The sequence below is a fragment of the Equus quagga genome, chromosome 16 (genome assembly GCF_021613505.1).
Source record: "Equus quagga isolate Etosha38 chromosome 16, UCLA_HA_Equagga_1.0, whole genome shotgun sequence".
NCBI classification, from domain to species: domain Eukaryota; kingdom Metazoa; phylum Chordata; class Mammalia; order Perissodactyla; family Equidae; genus Equus; species Equus quagga.
The window spans coordinates 8521607-8542248 of record NC_060282.1 but is presented as its reverse complement, the minus strand read 5'-3'; the positions used below and the strand labels follow the sequence as shown (position 1 = coordinate 8542248).

Below are 20642 nucleotides of genomic sequence, written 5' to 3'. Positions count from 1 at the left end.
TCATCCAAAAAGAATGTGAGTCTCTGAATCAAGGAAGTTCAGTAACACGCCCAGATTCCGATGGAGGTGCAGCAGCGTCTGAGTGCCAGAAGGCTGGACGTGGACATGGGGAAGCCTGGCTCCCAAACTCTGCTCTTTGCTCAGAAGTCCCCATTTCCCCACTGGGCACCCCCAACTCAAACTCGGGCTAGGAGCCCTGCTTCTGGGCTCACCTCCATGACGGTACTTCAACCCTGCTCTCAAAAGAGGGAAGGAGACAAATGTTTCCTGAGTGCCAGGCCCCTCCACATGCCTTCACCTTCACTCCTGACACCACGGCTGCTGCTGGCCCAGAAGGCACTGCTGTGAGAAATGGAAAAATGCACCCCTTCCTTAAGACGCTAGCTCCCCCTGTCAGAAAGTGGTCATAATATACTGATTTTGTTGGAATAAAAAACTTCAGTACCATTCACAGAAAACAGTCATAATGAGTATACAAATCTATGATGTGAAATGAGTCCCCTTAGATGTGGTGCCCCTGTGCAGTGTGCAACCTGCACAGCCATACACAGTGGCCCTGCTAGTAAGTCAGCCATGAAGATATTATTATCCTGTTAGAGATAAGAAAGCTCTACCTTGCCTAAGAGGATCAAATTCATGCCTGTATGGTTCCAAAGTTACTTGGTCAGCTATAAAGGGGCTTAAAAATCAGGCAGGAAGCACGTCGTGCATGAGTGTGTGGGCATGTGTGTCTATACAAGAACACACTAACCACACGCCACAGAAGAGCATGCAGAGAAGGCAGAAACTCCTCTGCCTAAGGCCTCAGGCAGGGCTTATCAGGGGAGAGAAAGCTGAACTGGTCCAGGAGCTGGCAGACGGCTCGAGGAGGATGGGAGAATGGCGCTCGCTGCAGGCGGGGAGCAGAAGCAGCTCAGTCAAGGAGGCAGAAACAGAGGAGCGCCCAGACCCCTGACGGGCCTTAGGTGCAGAGAGGAGGACAAACTCGAGGCAGGGCGGCTCAGTGGGGTGCCTCCGGGAGGCAGGCAGCAGCCAAGGAGATTAGCAGCGGCTCTCGTCTTCGGAGAGCCCACGGGGGAAGCTGGCCCAGGAGGGGCGAGGGAGCCTCCCCAGCAGGAGGCCCACCCAGGAGCAGTGGGGCCAGGGAGGCCCTCAGAAAGCCAGCCCCTGGGGAGAAGCAGCTGCCCCCAGGTCCACTGATGGGGCCAAAAGCTGCAACCACATGTGGAATCTTTGGGTTCTTAAACGTGGCAACTAAATGAGATTTTCCTGAAAAGAAAACACAGTGCAGACCGACAAGTCCAGTCTGTGGGTGAGATCTGTCCTGAGGGCCGATCGGCTACTTCTGAGGAAAGGGTTTCCACCCAGGTGACGTGGGGACCGCAGTGAACTCACAGGGGAAAAGGCAGGGAAACGGGACCGGTCTGAAGAGACGGAGACAGTGATAATGAGAGAGACAGAGACACAGAGAGACAGTGAGAGACACAGACAGTGAGAGAGACAGAGACAAAGAGAAAGACAGAAAGAGAGAGAGGGACAGAAAGAGACAGTGAGAAAGAGAGAGACAGAGACACACAGAGAGACAGAGACAGTGAGAGAGACAGAGAAACAGAGAGAGACAGAGACAGAGACAGCACGAGGATCTACTTTCCCACCATCTGGCACCCGACACCCACTCCGTGCCCGGCTCTGGGGAGGCGGATTATGAACGCCAGTTACTCTGCATTCTACAGACTCTGCATTTTTCAGGTCTTCCACAATAGGTATGATCCAAGGAAAAATTAAAGTTAAAAAAAACACAAGTTGATATTAGAAATATAAGGATAGTAAGTGACGAAATAAGGCCTCCCTCTTTGGGGGAGGAAGATGCTGACTCCCAGCCAGCCTGGGCCTTGGGCAGTCTGCAGTGCTCTGAGCCAAACACTGACTGAGGGCCGAGCGGGGCCACGGCCACGACAGTTCTCAGAGGCACACACTCTGCACGGGGGTCAAACGGCTTCTCACGGCTGATGACTTCCTGTATGTCTCTTTCAGGCTTATTAGATATTTGATGACTGGAGGGGTGAGGACCTTATGTCTTATGCTCTCCCTGTCAGCCTCTCATGACATGTTAGGTTGGTAAATAAAAGTGCATAGTATTCAGATGACAGAGGGAGGGAGGGAGAGAGAGAGAGAAAGAAAAGAGAAAATTGCTTTAACCATTTTGCTTTAACTATAAGATAGATTTAGATTTAGAATCAATGTGGAAAAGGCATTCTTGACGGAAAGTTACATGCGCTGCAACAAGATACCCAGGGGGTGTGGACAGCCAAGCCTTCAAGAGCCAGATTCCAGAGCCACAGGGTGCGGCCCAGGTGCGCAGACGGTCCAGGATTAGGGAGGCCAGGCAGGGAAAGGCACAGGAGCCCGTGGAGCTGGATGCTCTAGGAGAGTTCCCAGGTGCCAGCCACGGGAAGGAGAGGCATCAAGACTTCATGGCCTGGAGTGGCACCGCAACCTCCCCCACCCCACCCCCAGCTGCAGACGAATATTTACACTGCGTCCTTTGTCCTCACAGACCTTCCTGTCGCACCTGACCCTCCCCCCGTCCTGAGAAGCAGCCAGCATCACCGTCACCATCGTCTTACAGAGGACAAAGCTGGGGCTCAGAGAAGTTGTGAGTGGCCAAGGAGCCCACAGCTAGATAAAGGCAAAACTTAACCAAGCCCTTCCAAGCCGACCACCACCCCTGCCCGCCCACCTGGAGGCCAGCATGGTGCCGGGAGACACTTATGTCCTGTAAGACGACAGCGGTCTCTGTGAGGAACACAAGCCGTGATCCCCACCCCACAGCCAGTGTCACAGTTAGAGGGTCATTCATTACAACAAAGGAAGGTAGCTATACCAAAAGGGGACTTTGTTCCCTGTGTGTCTGTTATCATTTACTGCAGCAATTCATCCCAGGGCGCAGGAAGCTGGAAATGAGGGCCCCAGAGGTGGGTGCTCCCGACTCACAGGACCACTCCTGAACAAGCATGACCACTGCATGGCTTGGCAATAGGTCCAGAGCCAGACAACAGAGGACCGCCACATATGGGCAGACAGCTTTTTTAGCAAAAAACAAAAATATCAGTTGTGACCAACACACAGCAAACCCAGGGCCTTCACTCACCCACAGTGGGCACCATACATGTGCTAGCAGCACCCTCTGGTGGCTGAGCCCTGCACTACACCCTCCATTCACGGCTGAGTGGACCACAGTGGAAAGATGGCCAACATTCACTGATTCCCAACTGTCTGCCCGACGCCAAGCTTGGCTCACCACCCAATACACTTTCACATTAATCCAGTGAGGGAGGGGCTGCTATCCCCATTTTAAGATGAGTAAACCGGGCCCAGGGAGGGGACTGCAGAGTCACACAGCCAGTGAGCACGCAGCAGGAACACAGCCCAAGCCCCCACTGCCCAGACCTAGCGCCCATCCTAAATGAGGGGTCACTGCATGACATTGCTGCTTCCAAGCAGGAGCTGGGTTTGTCATGGCAGCCCAGTCCTGACCAACCCAGCACATGGACCAGACCCAACTCCAACCAGAGTCTGTCCTCATCACAATCAGTCACAACCCGGCCAATTCTCCATCTGCAGAAAAGTTATCTTCAAATCTTATGTACTGTCCCATTTACATGCACATTTCTGTGTGTGCGATGGAAAAGATGCTGAGCTGAAGAAGCCTGGCTCGGAGGCCAGGTGTGCTTCCATCCACGCAAAGTAGAAGAAAGGCACAGCTTCGCTGCCCTGTCTGCATCAGGACGGGGTCACCCCTGGGGGGGGGGCTGGGGCCGGGGGCTTCGGGGTGTGGCGGAGTTCTGCTTGGTTACGCGGTGAGTTCACTTTGTGAACATTCACCGAGCTGTTCATCTCTTCTATAAACACTTTTCTACATGTATGTTATATATCAATCTAAAAAAACTTAAACAGCAAATTTTAAACGAACAGATATAGGTAAAAAGTAGATTCTGATTCACAAGTGAATCTCATATTTAAAACGAGATGGTGTGGTCAGAGAGAGGGGCAGCCTTGAGCCCAGACCTGGACATGAACCCAGCTGCCCAGCAGCCCTGCAACCCGGCTCGTGTACTGGGCCTCTTGAGCCCCTGCTCCTAGTGTGCACAGGGCTGTGGGAGGACCGCAGGACACTGTGAACGTGACATGCCACCTAGGTGATCCACACCTCCAAGGCCCCGTCCCTCATGAAGCAGTAGGAAGGGCACCCGCCTGAGTCAGGGCCCAGGTCCCCCAGACCCTAATTGGCTCTCCACCTCCACTGTGACAGATTCTGCCTAAGTCTCTGAACCTCTCTAGGCCCAAATTAGAAGTGGCCTTGGAATGTTTTAAAGTGGAACCTGGTCTTCAAGCCTCATCCAGAGGCGAATGTGTAAGGAGACTGAGCCACCTGGACAAGGGTGCAGGGACAGCGCCACCCAGCGCCCGCCTCCCCTGCAGCCCGGAGAGGCCCATCATGCACCTGCCCTCCCGGCTCCCAACCCCCACCCACAAATATTCTCCACTTTGCCCTCCCGGCGCTGAGGTTCAGCGGGCTCAAGTTCTGATAAACGCACACTCTAATTTGCAGTATTATTATCATGCACCTCATAAAATGCTGATGAGCACGCCAACTTCTATAGCTCGCAAAGTTAATGTTTTTATTAAATGCAAGGGAGAAACCCCATGGGTGTTCCCTTGCTGAAACTGGATTAACAAAATAAAATGAGAAATGCTCCGTATCAGCTATAATTAAGGCTGGGACAACAGTTGCATTATAATTTTATGCATACACATTTTTTCCATGTTGAAAGTTGGCATAATTTTTTTAAAGTTATTTTTAAGCACCCTCAAAGTGAGAACCCTGGGCTATGGAGTACATTCACGTTTAACAGAAGCATGGCCGAGGCAGGGCCCTTTCCTTAGGAAAGCACCACAAGTAATTTTATATAAACAGGAGCCCCCCAAGTGACCCAGTTCTTTAAGTAGCAGCACTATCCCCCAAAGCAGATGAGAATGTGGGGAGCCCCCTGTGCAGACCTCTGACATCACAGCTCCCCATGTGCAAATTATCGAGGTGGCCCCAGAACTCCCACACCATGCCTCTAAATAGTGGCCAGGTCTCAGGGATCATTTCCAAGTTAAAAATAAAATGTGGGGGCTGGCCCACTGGTGTCATGGTTAAGTTCACGCACTCTGCTTTGGCAGCCCAGGGTTCACAGGTTCAGATCCCAGGCGCAGACCTACACACCACTCATCAAGCCATGCTGAGGCGGCATCCCACATCCAAAATAGAGGAAGACTGGCAGGGATGTTAGCTCAGGGATGTCACCTCTTTTTGGTGAGGAAGATTGGCAACAGATGTTAGTTCAGGGCCAATCTTCCTCACCAAAAAAAATAAGATAAAATAATATAAATAGAAAAATAAAATGTGCAAAATCCCCTCCCACTTTATAGTGTATTTGCAAGGAACAGCAATGCCCACAGCCACCACCACCGGGCCTCTGAGTTTCCAGTATTGAGTTTTTGTTGCTTAACTTTATTTTGGTTCCTTTGTGTGGCTGACGCACCTTTCTTCTTACTTCTGAAGGAAAACAGCTGCCTCAAACCAGCTCTCAGCACCTGACCCAGGGTAAAAACTAGGTTAAAAGCCACATCAGCCCAGCGGGAGCAACCTTTCCCTTCCCAATCCTGCAGGAATCAGCTCAAAAACAGAGGCGATCACAGCTACCTCGTAAGGAAGATGGAGGGAGGTCATCGTGTGGGGGAAGTGCTGGGAAAAGGGCTCTGTGGATGGCGAGAAATGGCACAAGTGCAGAATTCTACAACTGTGAACTTTGTAAATCCGGAAAAACCCAGCTGGCTAGCTAAACCTCCCTACTATGGTCCTGGTGGGTCCTGCTGTCCTCTGACTACCGGTGTCGTCGGTAAAGATGCCTGCCAGCGTGGGCCCCACACGCACACACATACATGCACACATACACGCAAAATGCAAACATGCACGTGCACACACATGCACAAATGTATATGCACAAATGCAAACACACACACACGTGAACGTACACACACATTTCCCCGAGGGAAAGAAAGCACGTGGGCAATTCAGCTGTGAAAGGGGCACATATAAACAATCCAGCATCAGTAATGCCAGCGAGTAGAAATCAGGGCTTGGAATCCCAGGCGCTGAAAGGAGAGAGAGAACCCCCAGGAAGGGGAGAAGGAAGGTGGGAAACAAGGGGAGAATTCCCGGGGCCAGGGCTCACGTTTCAGGAGTCTGAGACAGTCGGTGCCTGGAGGGGCGGCGGGGAGCGCCGGCGGCAGAGTGGGGGCCTCAGTTCACACAAGAGGAAAGTGCATTCCCCCCTGCAGGATCACTGGCTCAGGGTCCCACAGCCCCACTTCGATGCCAGGGCCCAGCCTCCTCCCTCTGCCTCAGGGGCTCCAGTTCTACCCACAGGATCTACTTCCTGGCATCCGCAATCCACCAGGAGAAGGAGAGCACAAAGAGAAGCCAGGGGCCCAACGCAGCCTTGGGAATCGAGAGACACTGGGGTCACCACAGCCACGTTTACTGGTCGGACCTGGGTATCGATTACTGATTAGCCCACTCCAGCCCGTGTCTCCTCACTCTGCTTCTGGCTTATTTTAACAATTAAGTCCGTTTTCTCTAGGAAGGCCCTAAGCACGAGCCCGGCACACAGGAGGTGAAGATGCCGCCTGCCCTACTTCCCAGTTCCTGCGGTCTATTCACATTCCACCACATGGGGCAGAGTTCAAACCGGACGAAAACCAAGTCCTTAGAAAGGCTGATTCTTACTCACCCCTCCTCCTTCCTGGGCAATATTTCAATTCAACACAAATGAGATCCGCTCTTACTGGGGTAAAGTGGAGTGCCAGGAGCCCCGAGGGAGAGAAACACAACCGAGCGGTGTTTCCAAGGCTCGAGCTGGACAGTCTCCTGGGTAAAACAGGCCTGTCAACACAGCCCATCGGGCCGGCAGACTCGCTCAGCACACACACCGTCCCTGTAACGTGCTAGGCACTGTCTCTGCGGGTGCAGGCAGGTCCCTACCGAGCGACACCTGCGGGAGCTATGGGAGGACAGCTGCTCCAGTAACCCGCGGCTCAAGAGGCCCGCGTCCCGTACAGGCCCGGGCTGACCTACAGAGATAGGACCACTGGTGTGATTTCAAATTTTCTAGCATTTACATTAAAATAAAAAGAAACAAGTAAAATTTACTTTAACAACGTTTTATTTAACCCAGTATTTCCAAAATACTATCACTTGTAATCCACTTTCAAAGGGTCAATGAGAAATTTCACATTCTTTTCTCTTTCTTTTATACTAAGTCTTCAGAATCCACAGTGTATTTTCCAACTATAGCACATCACAGTTTGGACTAGACACAAATCCAGTATTCCCACTATTTCTAGGACACCAAGCAACTTTGCCACTGCCGATCAGAGAAATGTGGTATGCAGGTTCCACTCCCTGACCCCCAGGAGGGACAGGAGAGAGTCTCAGTCACCCCAAAACCTTTGGGACCCACTGAGTTAATAAAATGGAGGGGCCAGCCCAGTGGCACAGTGGTTAAGTTCCCACGTTCCACTTTGGCGGCCCAGAGTTCGCGGGTTCGGATCCTGGGTGGGGACCTACATACCACGTGTCAGGCCATGCTGTGGCAGCTGTCCCACATACAAAGTAGAGGAAGATGGGCACAGATGTTAGCTCAGGGCCAGTCTTCCTCAGCAAAAAGAGGAGGATTGGTGGTACATATTAGCTCAGGGCTAGTCTTCCTCAAAAAAAAAAAAAAGAGACAAGGAATTAGCAAACCTAGCCCTTGCCAACCAGAGTCCCTGTCCACACTGTTACGGGAGTAGCAGAAGACAGAGGGACATTTTCATTTATTACCATCACAGGTTAGAGGCTGGCTGTCTGCTCCAGACTCCTGAGGTCATAATCAAAGGAGACCAAATAAAATAACAGCCCAGCAGGAACTGGAGGCACATGCGGGAAACAGGCAAATTCGACTTCAAATTTTAAACATCCACTTTATTGATTATGAAGGCCTGAGATTGATCTCAGTTATAAAGTGTTCTGAACTTGAAAATTAATTCTAGGAGAAAGTATGGCCCTTTAATATTCAGACGTGTCTAGGGTCCTTTCAAATTCCAGAAGAGATCTTCAAATGTAAGCAAGAAGAGCTGCTGGGGAAAGAATTTTCCAAACCCTACTGGCCACCCATCCCCCAGCCTACCAGAATCATCTGGTCCTTTCTTCCTGGTAACTAGGAAGTGAAATAAGCATTAGGTGTATTCTCCAAATACCTGGGCTATTCAGTTTTTATTAGGGGAAAAAAATAATTTTTAATTTATGATCATTAGTCTCATAATTCAACATTTAACGAATGCCTATTATATGTCACATAGGATGCTAGGCACATTCGGAAATGAGGAGGACAAAGACCATCCCTTGGGGAACATAAACAATTAATCTCCTTTTATTCATGAGAATAATTTAAAGTGACTGAGCTTTTATTTGTGGCCTAATTTTGTAGACTCTGGCCTTGGGAGGGACAGAAAGGTGCCTCAGGCCAGCGTCCCAGCCAGTACCTAGGCGGGGCAGATAGCCCTAAGGACACCCACCCTCGCCGTGTGCGGGTGGCTACCACTTATGTCAGGGCTGGGAACTTCAGAAGGTCAGCAACCAGCTCTTCTCCCCAACCCAGGTCCAGGTAGTGCAGCTGCAGGGGGACCCTGGCAAGCCCCGCTGCATCTGAGAGGCTATCTGGTGGCCCCTGCGTCTTCTCCCCTGCAGGCCCAGCATCCCCTTCCCTCGGCCATGCCTGACAGGTCAACATGCTTCAGCAGTGCCTGCACTGTAGCCGTAGCCAGGCCAGCCCCTGCTCCCTTACAGACCCCACCTCCGCAGGCAAGGGTGTCTCCAAGCAACTTGCAGCAGGTCCTTTCACAGGCATGTCCCCCAGGGGGCGATAAAGCGCAAAGAGAACTCTGGCCTCGGGAGCTGGTGCTGAGCAGCCGGCAGGAGACTCTGCAAAGTAGAGAGGACCAGCAAGTGCCTGCTCCCTGGTTGTCAACTTTTTTTAAATTCAGGAACCTCATTCTTCAAGTCTCAGCTCCAACCTCGCTGTCTCAGACTTTTCTTAAATCCCTTTCAATATAAACTGGTCCCATTACTTTCTCTTACTCCCCACCCTGTGTTTGCCTTAGTAGCAATTACTACATTTTCATAATTATGCATTTAATGGTGTGTTTCTTTAACCTCTGTCTCCCCTAAGAGATTGTGAACTCCAAAAACATCAATCTCATTTAGTTCAAAATACAGTTAAGAGCTTAAAAACATCAATGTGAAAGGTTAATAAAGATATTTACCTATAAACAGAGAAACGCTGCATTTCCTCTGTCATGAGGACCAGAACATTTCCAGAGCGTTCACCTAAGAAGCCCTGAGAAATATGCCAGCTGAGTTACTCTTAACTCACTCTTCCTAGCAAAACAAACAAGACAGCGTGCAGGGGAAAAAAGATGGCTCAGAGTGGGCCACCAGCCAACCCCCAGCAGGGGCGAAGCTCTTAACTTCCCTGGCCCAGTGCCCCCTGTCTATAAAATGGGAATGAATGCAGCATCCAGAATGGTGGTTACAAGGAAGAGAAACAGACCCAGACAAAGGGCCTGGAAGACAGGTGCTCAGTGAAGGCTAGAGAGTCCAGATGCCGGCAGGGCACCTGCCCCATCAGCGGGGAAGTCCCACCTCAATTTCAGGGCTTCTGCTCCTTCCTGGAAACTTACACCCTCCAGCCATCTCTGCCGCTCCCTGTGTCTACACCCCCACAAAAAAGCAGCAAAATTCAGTCCTTTCACTGAAATACAAGGAATACACTCAACTCAAAAGTTCACAGATTTGAGCCAGCCCTGATGGCCTAGTGGGTAAAGTTCGGTGCTCTCACCACTTCGCTGGCCCAGGTTCGTTCCCTGGTTGCAGAACCACACCACCGCTCTGTCAGTTGCCATGCCGTGGTGGCAGTTCACAGAGAAGAACTAGAAGGACTTACAAACTAGGATATATAACCAGGCACTGGGGCTTTGGGGAGAAAACAAAGAGGAAGATTGACAACAGGTGTTAGCTCAGGCAACTCCTTCCCTGGGGGGGAAAAAAAATGAAAGAAAAAAAATCACATACTTAAAGAATGTAAAATAAATAAATAAGCATCAGGGGAAAACCCTAAAATGAAATACAAACAAACAAGTGAACGGAACCACATTTTACATGAGGACCCATACTGCACTGAAATGGGAAGAGAGGGACTCTGGAAGTTGGTGTTTGCACCATATACCTCAGGCTACAGAGAAAAGATCTAATCAAATCCTGAACTCGGTTACTAGGCTTCTTTTTCACAGAGACATGGGTTAGCAATTCCGAAACTATTTTTAGGATATTCTAGGATTGAGCAAACAAGTAACTTACTGTGGATACTGGGAGGCGTTTCTCCCCGTTGGAGAAGGGAGTTATAAATACGGGAAGGGGGAAGGGCAGAAGAAGCTCTGTGCTGTTGGACCAGAATTGGAAAGATCCACATGAACTCAAAAGTTTTTAAGATAAAAACAGAGATACACTTGTGTGTGGGCATGCATGAACTTCTGCACACGTCTGTATGGTGTATACGCACACATGCATCTATTTCCCAGCTGTGTTTATTGAGAAGCAATGACACTCTAGTGACAGCAAGCTCACCTCGCTCCCAGATCTCAGTTTCTAAATACCATTCTCCACTTAGAGAAACCAGGTCTCCTTGTAGAAATAACTGATTCCACAGCTGGAAACGGAACATCCTGTTGTACAGAAAGTAAGGAAGTGCTCAAAGAGGGAGCGTGTCAAAGGGGCTTCAACTGGCCAAAAATGGGGCAACTTGAGCATCAAATTAAATAACAATACAGGATTACAACCACTGACAAAAACAAGAATTGAAGAGTTCATGGTAACATGCACAAACAGATAAAGGAAAAGGGGATGTTCTTGTTCACATAGAAAGACAATTATAAATGCAGAAGAAATGATGGAATTAGAAACTCATCATGCAGCAACCATGACAATGATAACTGATTCGGGCAAGAATCATCAACAGATGCTAAGGCTCGCCAGTGAGGAGAGTCTGAGGAGCGAGAGCAGCAGAATAAGTACCTACAGTCCCAAACATTTCATCACGAGATAGTTAACCACAAAGGAGGAAACGGGCAACTTACCGTGAAAGAACCTGCCCTCCTCAACTGTCGTTGCATCACCTGCCAGCTGACAAGTCAAGAGTGTGAGCCTCCTGCCACGAGGGTGAAGAATTCAGCGCCACTGCTGGGTATCCCTGCCCAAACTGCAGACTCTGAATCTAGTCGTGAGGAAACACCACACGAAGCCCAGAGAGGGGACATTCTACAAAACAACTGGCCCACGCTCTTCAAAGTCATCAATAGCATGGAACCCAAAGACGGAGGAACCGCTCCAGACTAAAGCGTGAACAGACATGACAACTGAACACAGTGCCTGACCCAGGATTTCCTTTTGCTTTATATAAAATTACAGGGACAGTTGGTGAAAGTGTGAATTTCAATTGATGAAATCTGAATAATAGCATTCATCAATGTTATTTTCTCTTTTTTTTTTTTAAAGATTTTATTTTTCCTTTTTCTCCCCAAAGCCCCCCGGTACATAGTTGTATATTCTTCGTTGTGGGTCCTTCTAGCTGTGGCATGTGGGACCCTGTCTCAGCGTGATTTGAGGAGCAGTGCCATGTCCGCGCCCAGGATTCGAACCAATGAAACACTGGGCCGCCTGCAGCGGAGCACGCGAACTTAACCACTCGGCCACGGGGCCAGTCCCTGTTATTTTCTCATTTTGATAAGTGTAATGTGGTTATGTAGTTATGTAATGTGGGAGAAAGTCCCTGTTTTTAGAAAACCACTGAAAATATTTAGGAGTGGGTAAAGGGGCATTACGTGTGCAACTTAATCTCAAATGGGTGAGAGAGAGGGAGGTGAGAGGGAGAGGACTAGGGAGCAAGAGAGTGAAAGGAGGGAGAGGGCATATTAGAGATTCTCAGACATCCTCAGGCAAGAAACTCACCAACAATATTTACCACGCCCAGAATTTAGCCACAGAACCCTTATGTCGCATCACCCCTCTTACCTGCTCAGACCGCACACATGGAGCACAATTCGGGGACCAGGGAGATAAGTCAGTCACCAGAGCTGGTCAGGAACATAGAGAGAAAACAACCTGACAAACAGCAGCAGAAGAAAAGGCAGGGAGAAAGTGGAAGAGACGGAGAGAGCAACCTCAAGAGAGACAGCTGGAGGGCCAGAGAGAGCACAGGGTGAAGGGCTCCACACTGCAGGAGGCTCTAAGGAATTCTTATTTAAAATAAAGCGAGTTAAGAATGAAGGATGCCCTGATCTGTGTCCCTTATATCCAAGAACTCTGGCCAGAACCTCCAAAGGTCAACGAGCCATCACGCCAAACCTCTGAACTCCAAACCAGGACTCTTTTCCCACCCAACAAGACCAGCCTCCTGGGGGCCACCAGGGGTCAAGGGCACAGTGCCCTCCTTTCACTTCTGACCCTGCCCCTGGGACACCAGACAGGAAGTAGTCACCAAATCCCATCAGTGGTTCCATTCACCTGATGTCTTTCCCCACTTCTGCTCAGTTCCTGCCACCAAAACTCTATTCCGGGTCTATGCCCCTCACATGGGCATTTCTCACATGGCCCCCAACCAGAGAGCAAAGACTCAAGAAAATTCAGAAGGGAAATTACAGGTGCTTTTCCTGTTGACTTTGTTTTCTTCTAAAAATTGAGAAGGGCAGAAGGATGAAGAGGAGAGGGAGAGACAGACATGAGAAAAGCAGACCTGAAGCCTCCAAGGGTTCTGCACACTCCTGCACCTACGTTCCCACGACCTTCCCCCAAAGTCCGGGGATCTGAATCAGGGCTCCCACCCCAGCCCGCACACACCTCACAGGCAACCAAGGAGCAGAGCCAGATCTGCGCCCGGAGCGCAGGTCGAACCCCAACAAGGGCAAAGGCAAACTCAGGCAGGCAAAGGGTGAAGCCCCCAAGTATGGGATGCACCCAAATCCCTAAGACAAGCAGTAAGACCCAAAGTCAGAGAACTGGGTCACACTCAGAGAACAATGCTGTAAGGCCCCCACACAGCACTGGGACACAGCAGGCGTGGGATGGATGGAAACTGTCATTGTAAGAACAGGAGTGCCCGAAGGTCCTGCAGCAATGGGCAGGGTATGCCTCGGGGTGGGCACAGCAGGCCCAGGGAAGGTGGCACCTGGGGGGCGGCACCCGGGGGGCGAGGGAGCACCTGGGCCAAGGACAGCGGCACACCCATGCACTCTCGGGCAGTGATTTCCACGACAGACTCTGAAAGCCGCAGGCTGCCCGGGCCAAGTCTCAGGCCCCTGAGTTAAGCCTGGGCTTGCTGGGGTGAACCCTGGAGACCGCCTCAAAACCCCTCCCTGAGCACCGGCCCCTCCGTGCCAGGCACTCCAATGGTCCCTCCTGACCCATGCTCCAGAGAATGAAATCCCGACATGAGACAGGGTTAGCTCCTATCTTACAGAAACGTAAACGGAGGCTCAGAGAAGTCATAAGAACTGTCACCCAGGGGGCCAAAATTCAAAGCGAGGTCCCTGAGACTGCCCGGCAAGTGCTATTTCCCAGAACCTACATTCCCGGGGGCACCACAAACACCCAACCGGGGCAAGGTAGAGGCGGCCCAGGTGGAGGGCAGCAGGCCCGGCTGGTGGGCATACATCGGGGTAGAGACCCCGCATTCGGGCAGAGAGGCTGTCGGGGTTCTGCAGCTCGGGCCTGACCCGGACAAATGAGGCAGGAGGGTGTGGGGGTCACCGCAGAACTGGGCCGTCCCTCCCTCCCACCCGCAGAAGCCCGCCAGCCCAGTGGGCGGGCAGCGTCTGTTCATGGTGCCGGCTCCTTCATGCCTCCTGCCCATACCCCTGCTGTGGCCGCTGCCCTCCCACCAGCCTGGTCACGGCTCCACCACCCTCCAGGCTTGGCTGAGCCCCTGGCCCAACCCCAGGCAGCACTGACCACGACACTTGTGCCCCCACTGCAACCTGTACATATTCCAGCACTGCCCGGGGCCCTTGTACAACCTAATGAGTTTAAACACGTGTACCCGGCCGTATAACCATCACCACAGTGAAAACACAGAACATTTCCACCTTCCTACAACACAGAACTTCCACCTTCCAAGCTCCCCCTCAACTCTGCAGTCAAGCTCTCGCTCCTGGCCAGCTCCTGGTACCCACGGATTGCTTTCTGTCCCTGGAATTCTGCCTTTTCTAAAATTTCTTATCGCTGGAATCATGTAGCATGTAGTCTTTTTTTTTAATTGTAGTAAAATACACCTAACATAAACGTTACCATCCTAACCGTTTTGAAGAGGACAGTTCAGTGGCATTAAATGCACTCACACTGTTGTGCCACCATCACCACCATCCACCTCCGGAACTTTCACCTTCCCAAATTGAAACTCTATTCCCATCAAACATTAACTCCCCACTCGCCCCTCCTCCCAGCCCTTGGCAACCACCATTCTCCAGTCTGTCTCGACGAATCTGACTATTCTAGGTACCTCACACAAGTGGAATCACAGTATTCGTCTTTTTGTGACTATTTCACTTAGCATAATGTCTTCAAGGTTCCTCCATGTTGTAGCATATGTCAGGATCTTTACGGTATAGTAAACAATGCTGCTATGAACATGAGTATACAAATATCTCCTTGAGTCCTTGCTTTCACTTCTTGTGGGAATATACCAAGAAGTAGAATTGCTGGATCATACGGTAATTCTATTTTTAACTTTTTGAGGAACTGCCGTACTCTTTTCCTCAGTGGCTGCAACCACTTCACACGCCGATCAACAGTGTACAAGGCTCCGATCCCTCCACTTCCTCGCAGTAAGCAGTCTTTTGTGCCTGGCTTCTTGCACTTAACATGTTTTTGAGATTAATCCATGTTGCTACCGCACTGGTTCATTCATTTTTGTCGCTGAGTAGTGTCCCATTTTTGGATATACCACAATTCCTTCAGCTATTCACCAGGTGAGGAGCACTTGGCTTGGTTCCAGTTTTGGCCTATTACAAAGAAAGCTGCTATGAATACATGCATGCATGCATGCATACATCTCATTGCATACATGTCTTCACATGGACGTGTTTCATTTCTCTTGGCTAAACCATCGGCCAATAAGCACAAGAAAAAGTGCTCAACATCACTGGTCATCAGGGAAATGCAAATTAAATGAGATGCCACCGCACACCCTCTAGAATAGATAAAAGGAAAAAGACTGACGACACCAAAGGTCGGGAGGATGTGGCACAAGCAAGGAGGATTCCCTTCCATTGCTGGCAGGAGTGTAAAATGGTACAACTCCTCCCGAAAGCTATTTGGAAGTTTCTTGAAAAGTTAAATATACCTTTACCCTACAACCCAGCAAATCCACGACTTGGTATTTATTTACCCAAAAGAAATGAAAATATATGTCTACAAAAAGCCTTGTTCAAGAATGTTCCTTGCAGCTTTATTCACAATAACCAAAAACTGGAAATGAGCCCAGGTTTTTATCACATAAACAAACCTGCACATCCATACAATGGAATACTATTTAGCATAAAAAGAAACAAAATACTGAATCTCAAAAACTTGATGCTGAGCGGAAAAAGCCAGGCATGAAAGAATTATATGATGTTCTACAAAAGGCAAAACCAATGGATGATGACAGAACTCAGACTAGTGGCCGCTGGGAGTGAGGGGCAGGGACTGGGTGCAAAGGGGAATGAGAGAACTTTCGGGGTGATAAAAGAAAGTCCTATACACTGTTAGGGGTGTGGGTCACATGGGTGGTCAAACTGTCCACTTAAGGTCTGTGCCTTTCACTGTATGCAAATTACACCTCAAAAAGAAGGGTCTTTAGGCGGCTGCTGAAATGCAAACTGGCTGGCCTCCTTATCCTTCGGTCCTCAAAGTGTTCATAATAAAGACTCAAGCTTCCCACTGCTCAAGAGACCCTTCGCCACAGACCTCCAGCACCCCCACCCCTGCCCCGGCCTCAGTGCTCATCTCGTCACACCTGTGGGTGTGTCACACCTGTGCCTCTGCACCACCGTCCCCTCTGTGGGGTGCCTCTGCTCACCCTGCAAGGTCCAGCTCAGGCACCTCCTTCAGGAAGCCCTCCCAAATCCCTGGACTGGGCTAAGTGCACCGGCTCTGCAGCCCTCCATTCTCGGGGCTCACTCCCATCCCTGCTCGTGGCCCCTTCTCCCTCGAGGAGGTGGTTTTCCAGGGCTAGGACTACGCGAGATCCTCAAGAGGAAAGAGTGTCACAGTCGACTTTGCATCTCCAGCTCCCAGCACAAAGTTTGGTACAAACACTTGGGTGAACTGGGGAATCTGCTTGGTAGTAAAAAATAAAAAAAAGAAAAGAGAGAGAGAGAAAAGAGGAGAAGGAACAAAAAGGCCTAAGGGGCAGAGAAGTGACAGTGGCCCCTGGGGAAGAGGCCCACTGGCAGAGAGATGAAGAGAATACTGGACACCAAGAAGAAAGCCAGTGAGGGCCCCACAAGGAGCCATGGTGTGGCAGTTACCCGCCCCTGCAGGAGGCCAGCACACCCAAGACCCTCATTTTCCAGAACATTGCTCCCAAACCCTGCCGTTCCTTGGCTCCAGGTGCGATGGCTGGGCTGGTCCCCTCATCCCCCTGGGTCCCCAGCAAGGCCAGAGGCTGCCTCTGAAGCCAGGTCCCTTCCCAGCCCATCCTGCCCCAGCCCAGACTCATTTGGGGGCACAAAGGTGCCAGATTCCAGAGTGCAATGGCTTGCAGCTGCGTTTGTTACACGATTTAAAAGAACAATGAAAAGTCTGTCCCCAATTTAAAATCCATTTTTATATTAATATGCCAAGCGTAATCTTTTTACAAGCAAACGCAATTATCTATATATTTTATACGTTCCTTGCAAAAACAAAAGGGAAGCCGCTTCAAGCCTGTAATACATGTTTACTACATTTATTTGCTTCACTCCCCGATCACTTCTTTTCTTTTAAAAAATTAATCAGTCTATCCCACCTTTCCATCCACAAATGTTTTCAAGAAGTAACGAGCTACACAATAGAAAGACCGGGCCCAGGGAGGGAAGGGAGAAGGAACAGGGCCACCAGCACCCAGAGGGCACTCCACTCTGAGGAGGGGCAGGATTGTGTCTCCTTTTGCAGATGGGGTTCCAAGAGTCACATGCCTTCCCTCAGGTCAGGAACCCGGGAAGGAGCAGATCGCTGCAGGCAGAGCACACTTCTTTCCACTCTCCCAATTGTTCCAGCTCTTACAGTTGACACCTGCCCTTGAGAAGTTTCAATGACAGCGAAAGTTTAACAGGATAAACAGCTGAGAACAGACAGAAAACTGAACTCCAGGCTAAATCCTTCTCCACAATTAAATCAGCCCATCTTGAGGGGGAGGTTTTGAGAGGCTGCATGCATGAAACTACCTACAAAAGGAAATGCAATTAAGGAGAGTCTTTTTAATATATCTAACTCCTGACTGCCCTCGCCCCAGGCAGAAACTTAATTCTACTTCAGGACAGCTATCTTTGAAAAGTTGTCATGTAAATTATAAGGTAAGGGGAGAAAAGAAACAGGAACCATTTTATCAGGCGGCTGTGAAGGGAGCAACGCAGTAATCGATCTCCATTTTACAGCAATGACCATCCAGCTAGGGTACCACCTACAAGCTACACCCTACAGAGCTCATGCAGCTCCAGTTTGTTAGTTACTCCACTGCCTCTTCTAAATTAACCTAACAGCCAAACAAAACAGAAAACTCTCCAGAAATAGCTGCCCACAAGTTAACAGTAATACATTTAAAAGTATGATCTTTTCTCATTTATTACAGCTGGAAATCGAAGGAAACTACAACAAATGCCCAGGTTTCTTTTTAAAAGCTGTTGGGTCAACTCCAGAAGAGGAGAGGCAGGCCGTTCACTCTATCACCAGCAGAATGACCTGGGACACGCGGGCACCAAATCCAGGAGAAGTCATCGTTTGAAGAAAGCATGAGACGTCACTCAGGGCTCCGGACCCACCCCTCTGGCTTGAGGTCGGCTCCCCCACTCCACTACACACACACACACACACACACACACCCAAATCTGACATGACAGTGGGATGAGGGCAGGACCAAGGCGTGGACTGCCCTTTGTCCCTGCCTGGCACGTGGGGCACCATGCAAAGCCAAACAGGTGCCCCTGGGGCTCGGGGCGTGGCGCCAGCCAGCCAGCCAGCCAACAAGCTCCAGGTGTCTTCTCCTGGAGCCACTCACTAACGCGGCGCCAACAGGAGCTGCAGGCTCAGGATACCAGGCTGGAAGCCGCAGTTGTGCAGGGCGAGCCCCTGCGACCTAAGTTTGTATTTCCAAAAGGTCACTGGGCTCTGCAAAGACACCAGACTGGAAGGGGCAGGAGGTGACCAGCTAGCTCACTCATTCTTCCACTCAGGAAACACATCCTAAGCACCTACAGGGGGCCCAGCGCTGACCTCGGGGATGAAAGGACAAGCCAGGCAGGCACGCAAGAGCTTGGACGTCATCCCCAGTGGGAGGAAGCCGATTTGTAAAGCATCAGCTCCGCCGTTTTATAACTGTATGAGGTTGACCTCTCTGAACTTTTGTTCCTCATCAGCAAATGACACACGAATTCGAGTTGTTGGGAGAACAGCGAAAAGCGGGAGGTCAGTGCCCGGGCGTGCAAGCTATTGTTGACCACAGACGAAGGACGCCAGGCTCAAGGTTAAGAGTCTTGGACCAGGTGTTCCGTGGAGGGCCCATCACGCTATTGCATCCAGCGAACGGAAGGGCTGCTTGGGCCGCGAAGCCAGGGACGGCTGCATGGAGGAGGTGGCATTTGAGCTTAACTTTAAAGGGCCGGGAACATGGCCCCGCAGAGCTGGGCGGCCGTTGAGGGGAACTTAATGCATAATTGATCACAGCGTGTTACACGGTTACCCGCAGCAACACGCCGATCCCTCGCGTTCATGGCTCCCTCTAGAGGACACACGGCAACTTTCCTTGGGCAGCTCAGTCAAACCCTGTCCCTTCAAAACATCCTGGCCAAGCACGTGGCTCTAAAGGAGCTGCCCGTTTCACGGAGGAGGAAACCGAGGCCAGGCAAGAAGGGGACCCAGCCACAGTGCCCGCGGCCAAAGAGTTGGCAGCTCCGGGATTCGAACCTGCCGCCCGCCAGGACGCCTGCGCTCCGTCCGCGGCGCGCGCCCCAGCCCTGACGGTTACCCTGGAAACGGCCCTGCGCACGCGCACCGCCTCCCCGGCTCGCTTTTCCGCGAGCACCCTCGCTACTTTTTTTTTAAATAAAAACCCAAGGCGGCGGGATACCGCCAACGACTGAACGTGCCGTCGAAGGACGCCGCTACGTCCGCTCTCCGCCCCTCGCCGCGGATCCCTCCGCCGCCCGGCGGCCCGCGCGCTGCTTCCCAACTCCAAGCTCGAAACGGCTTCCCGCGCGCCGCGCGCCGCCCCACCCCCACTTCATCCCCACCCCAACCCCCAGCCCGGCTCACCTGCCGCCTGCGTCTCCATGGCAACGCCCCCACCGCGGAGGAAAAAAAAGCCTCGGGCTCTTCCGGGCCCCCTCCCGCGCCGACCGAGAAGGCGGGGCGCCCCGCTGATGCTTCGCTTTTTATTTTTATTTTTTTAAGAAAAGAGCCGGCGAGGTTATGGCGAATCTGCGGCATCCAACATGGCGGATGGAGTCTTCGCCCTCCTCTTCACGGGGCGCTGACGCCGGCGTAGCGGACGTCAGCCTCGGATGACCCTCCCCCAGCGCCGAGCGCGGCCCGGCTGGGCCGGGCTACTGCGCATGCTCTGGGCCGGCGGCCGTGCTTTGGATCCTGCTCCGCAGATTCCGCCGCTCCGCGTTTTGAGCCGCTCCTGGGAAGGGGCTAACGGGAGGCCTGGAATGCGGATCGCAGGATTGGGAGTCTGCCCTGTCCTGCAGGAGCCAGCATGCACCTGTCGGCCCATCCTGGGACCCACGTGATGCGGAGCCACCGGGCTGGACGTAAAAAGAGTTCAGGGTTCGTGTCCCAGTTCTGATCTGGGACAGCGATTTAACTTTTCTTGGACTCAGTTTACCAATCTGTCAATCGGTGTGGTTACAGCCTGCCACCTTCTCAGGTTGCCCTGTTTGCAGAGGTGGGATGCTTTCCGCTGCGGGTACCCGACTTGATTTAGTCGTACAGAGAATTAAACAGCCTGGAACCACTCGAGAAAGCGGCGGCCTTCTCTCTGTCCTCCTTGTTTTGCAGAAAGTCGCAGCTGGGTGTGAGCACGCCTCTAACACTTGCTCCTTTCCTGCTTCTGGCTCCCCCACAGCCTTCTGCAGGCAACAGTGTCTGGTGGAGATGTAATGACCTGGTTTCCGTTTTTGGTGTTAAGGTGGTTAGCTGTGCCAGTTCCTTCGACTCTGCTCAAATGACATCTCCAGGGGAGCCCTTCCGACGCCCCCCCCCC

At 51.3% G+C, this 20642-nt stretch overlaps 1 protein-coding gene across 3 annotated transcripts in view; it reads right to left on the bottom strand.

Moving 5' to 3' along the window:
• Positions 1 to 20633, bottom strand: part of ZFAT (zinc finger and AT-hook domain containing) — a 202247-nt gene extending 181614 nt beyond the window's left edge. For all 3 annotated transcript variants that reach the window (XM_046642476.1, XM_046642477.1, XM_046642481.1), the window contains exon 1: positions 19691 to 20633. In XM_046642476.1, the coding sequence (XP_046498432.1) occupies positions 19691 to 19709 (19 nt within the window). In that variant the 5' untranslated portion in view covers positions 19710 to 20633. The remainder of the gene's footprint in view (positions 1 to 19690) is intronic.
• Positions 20634 to 20642: the final 9 nt, after the last annotated feature.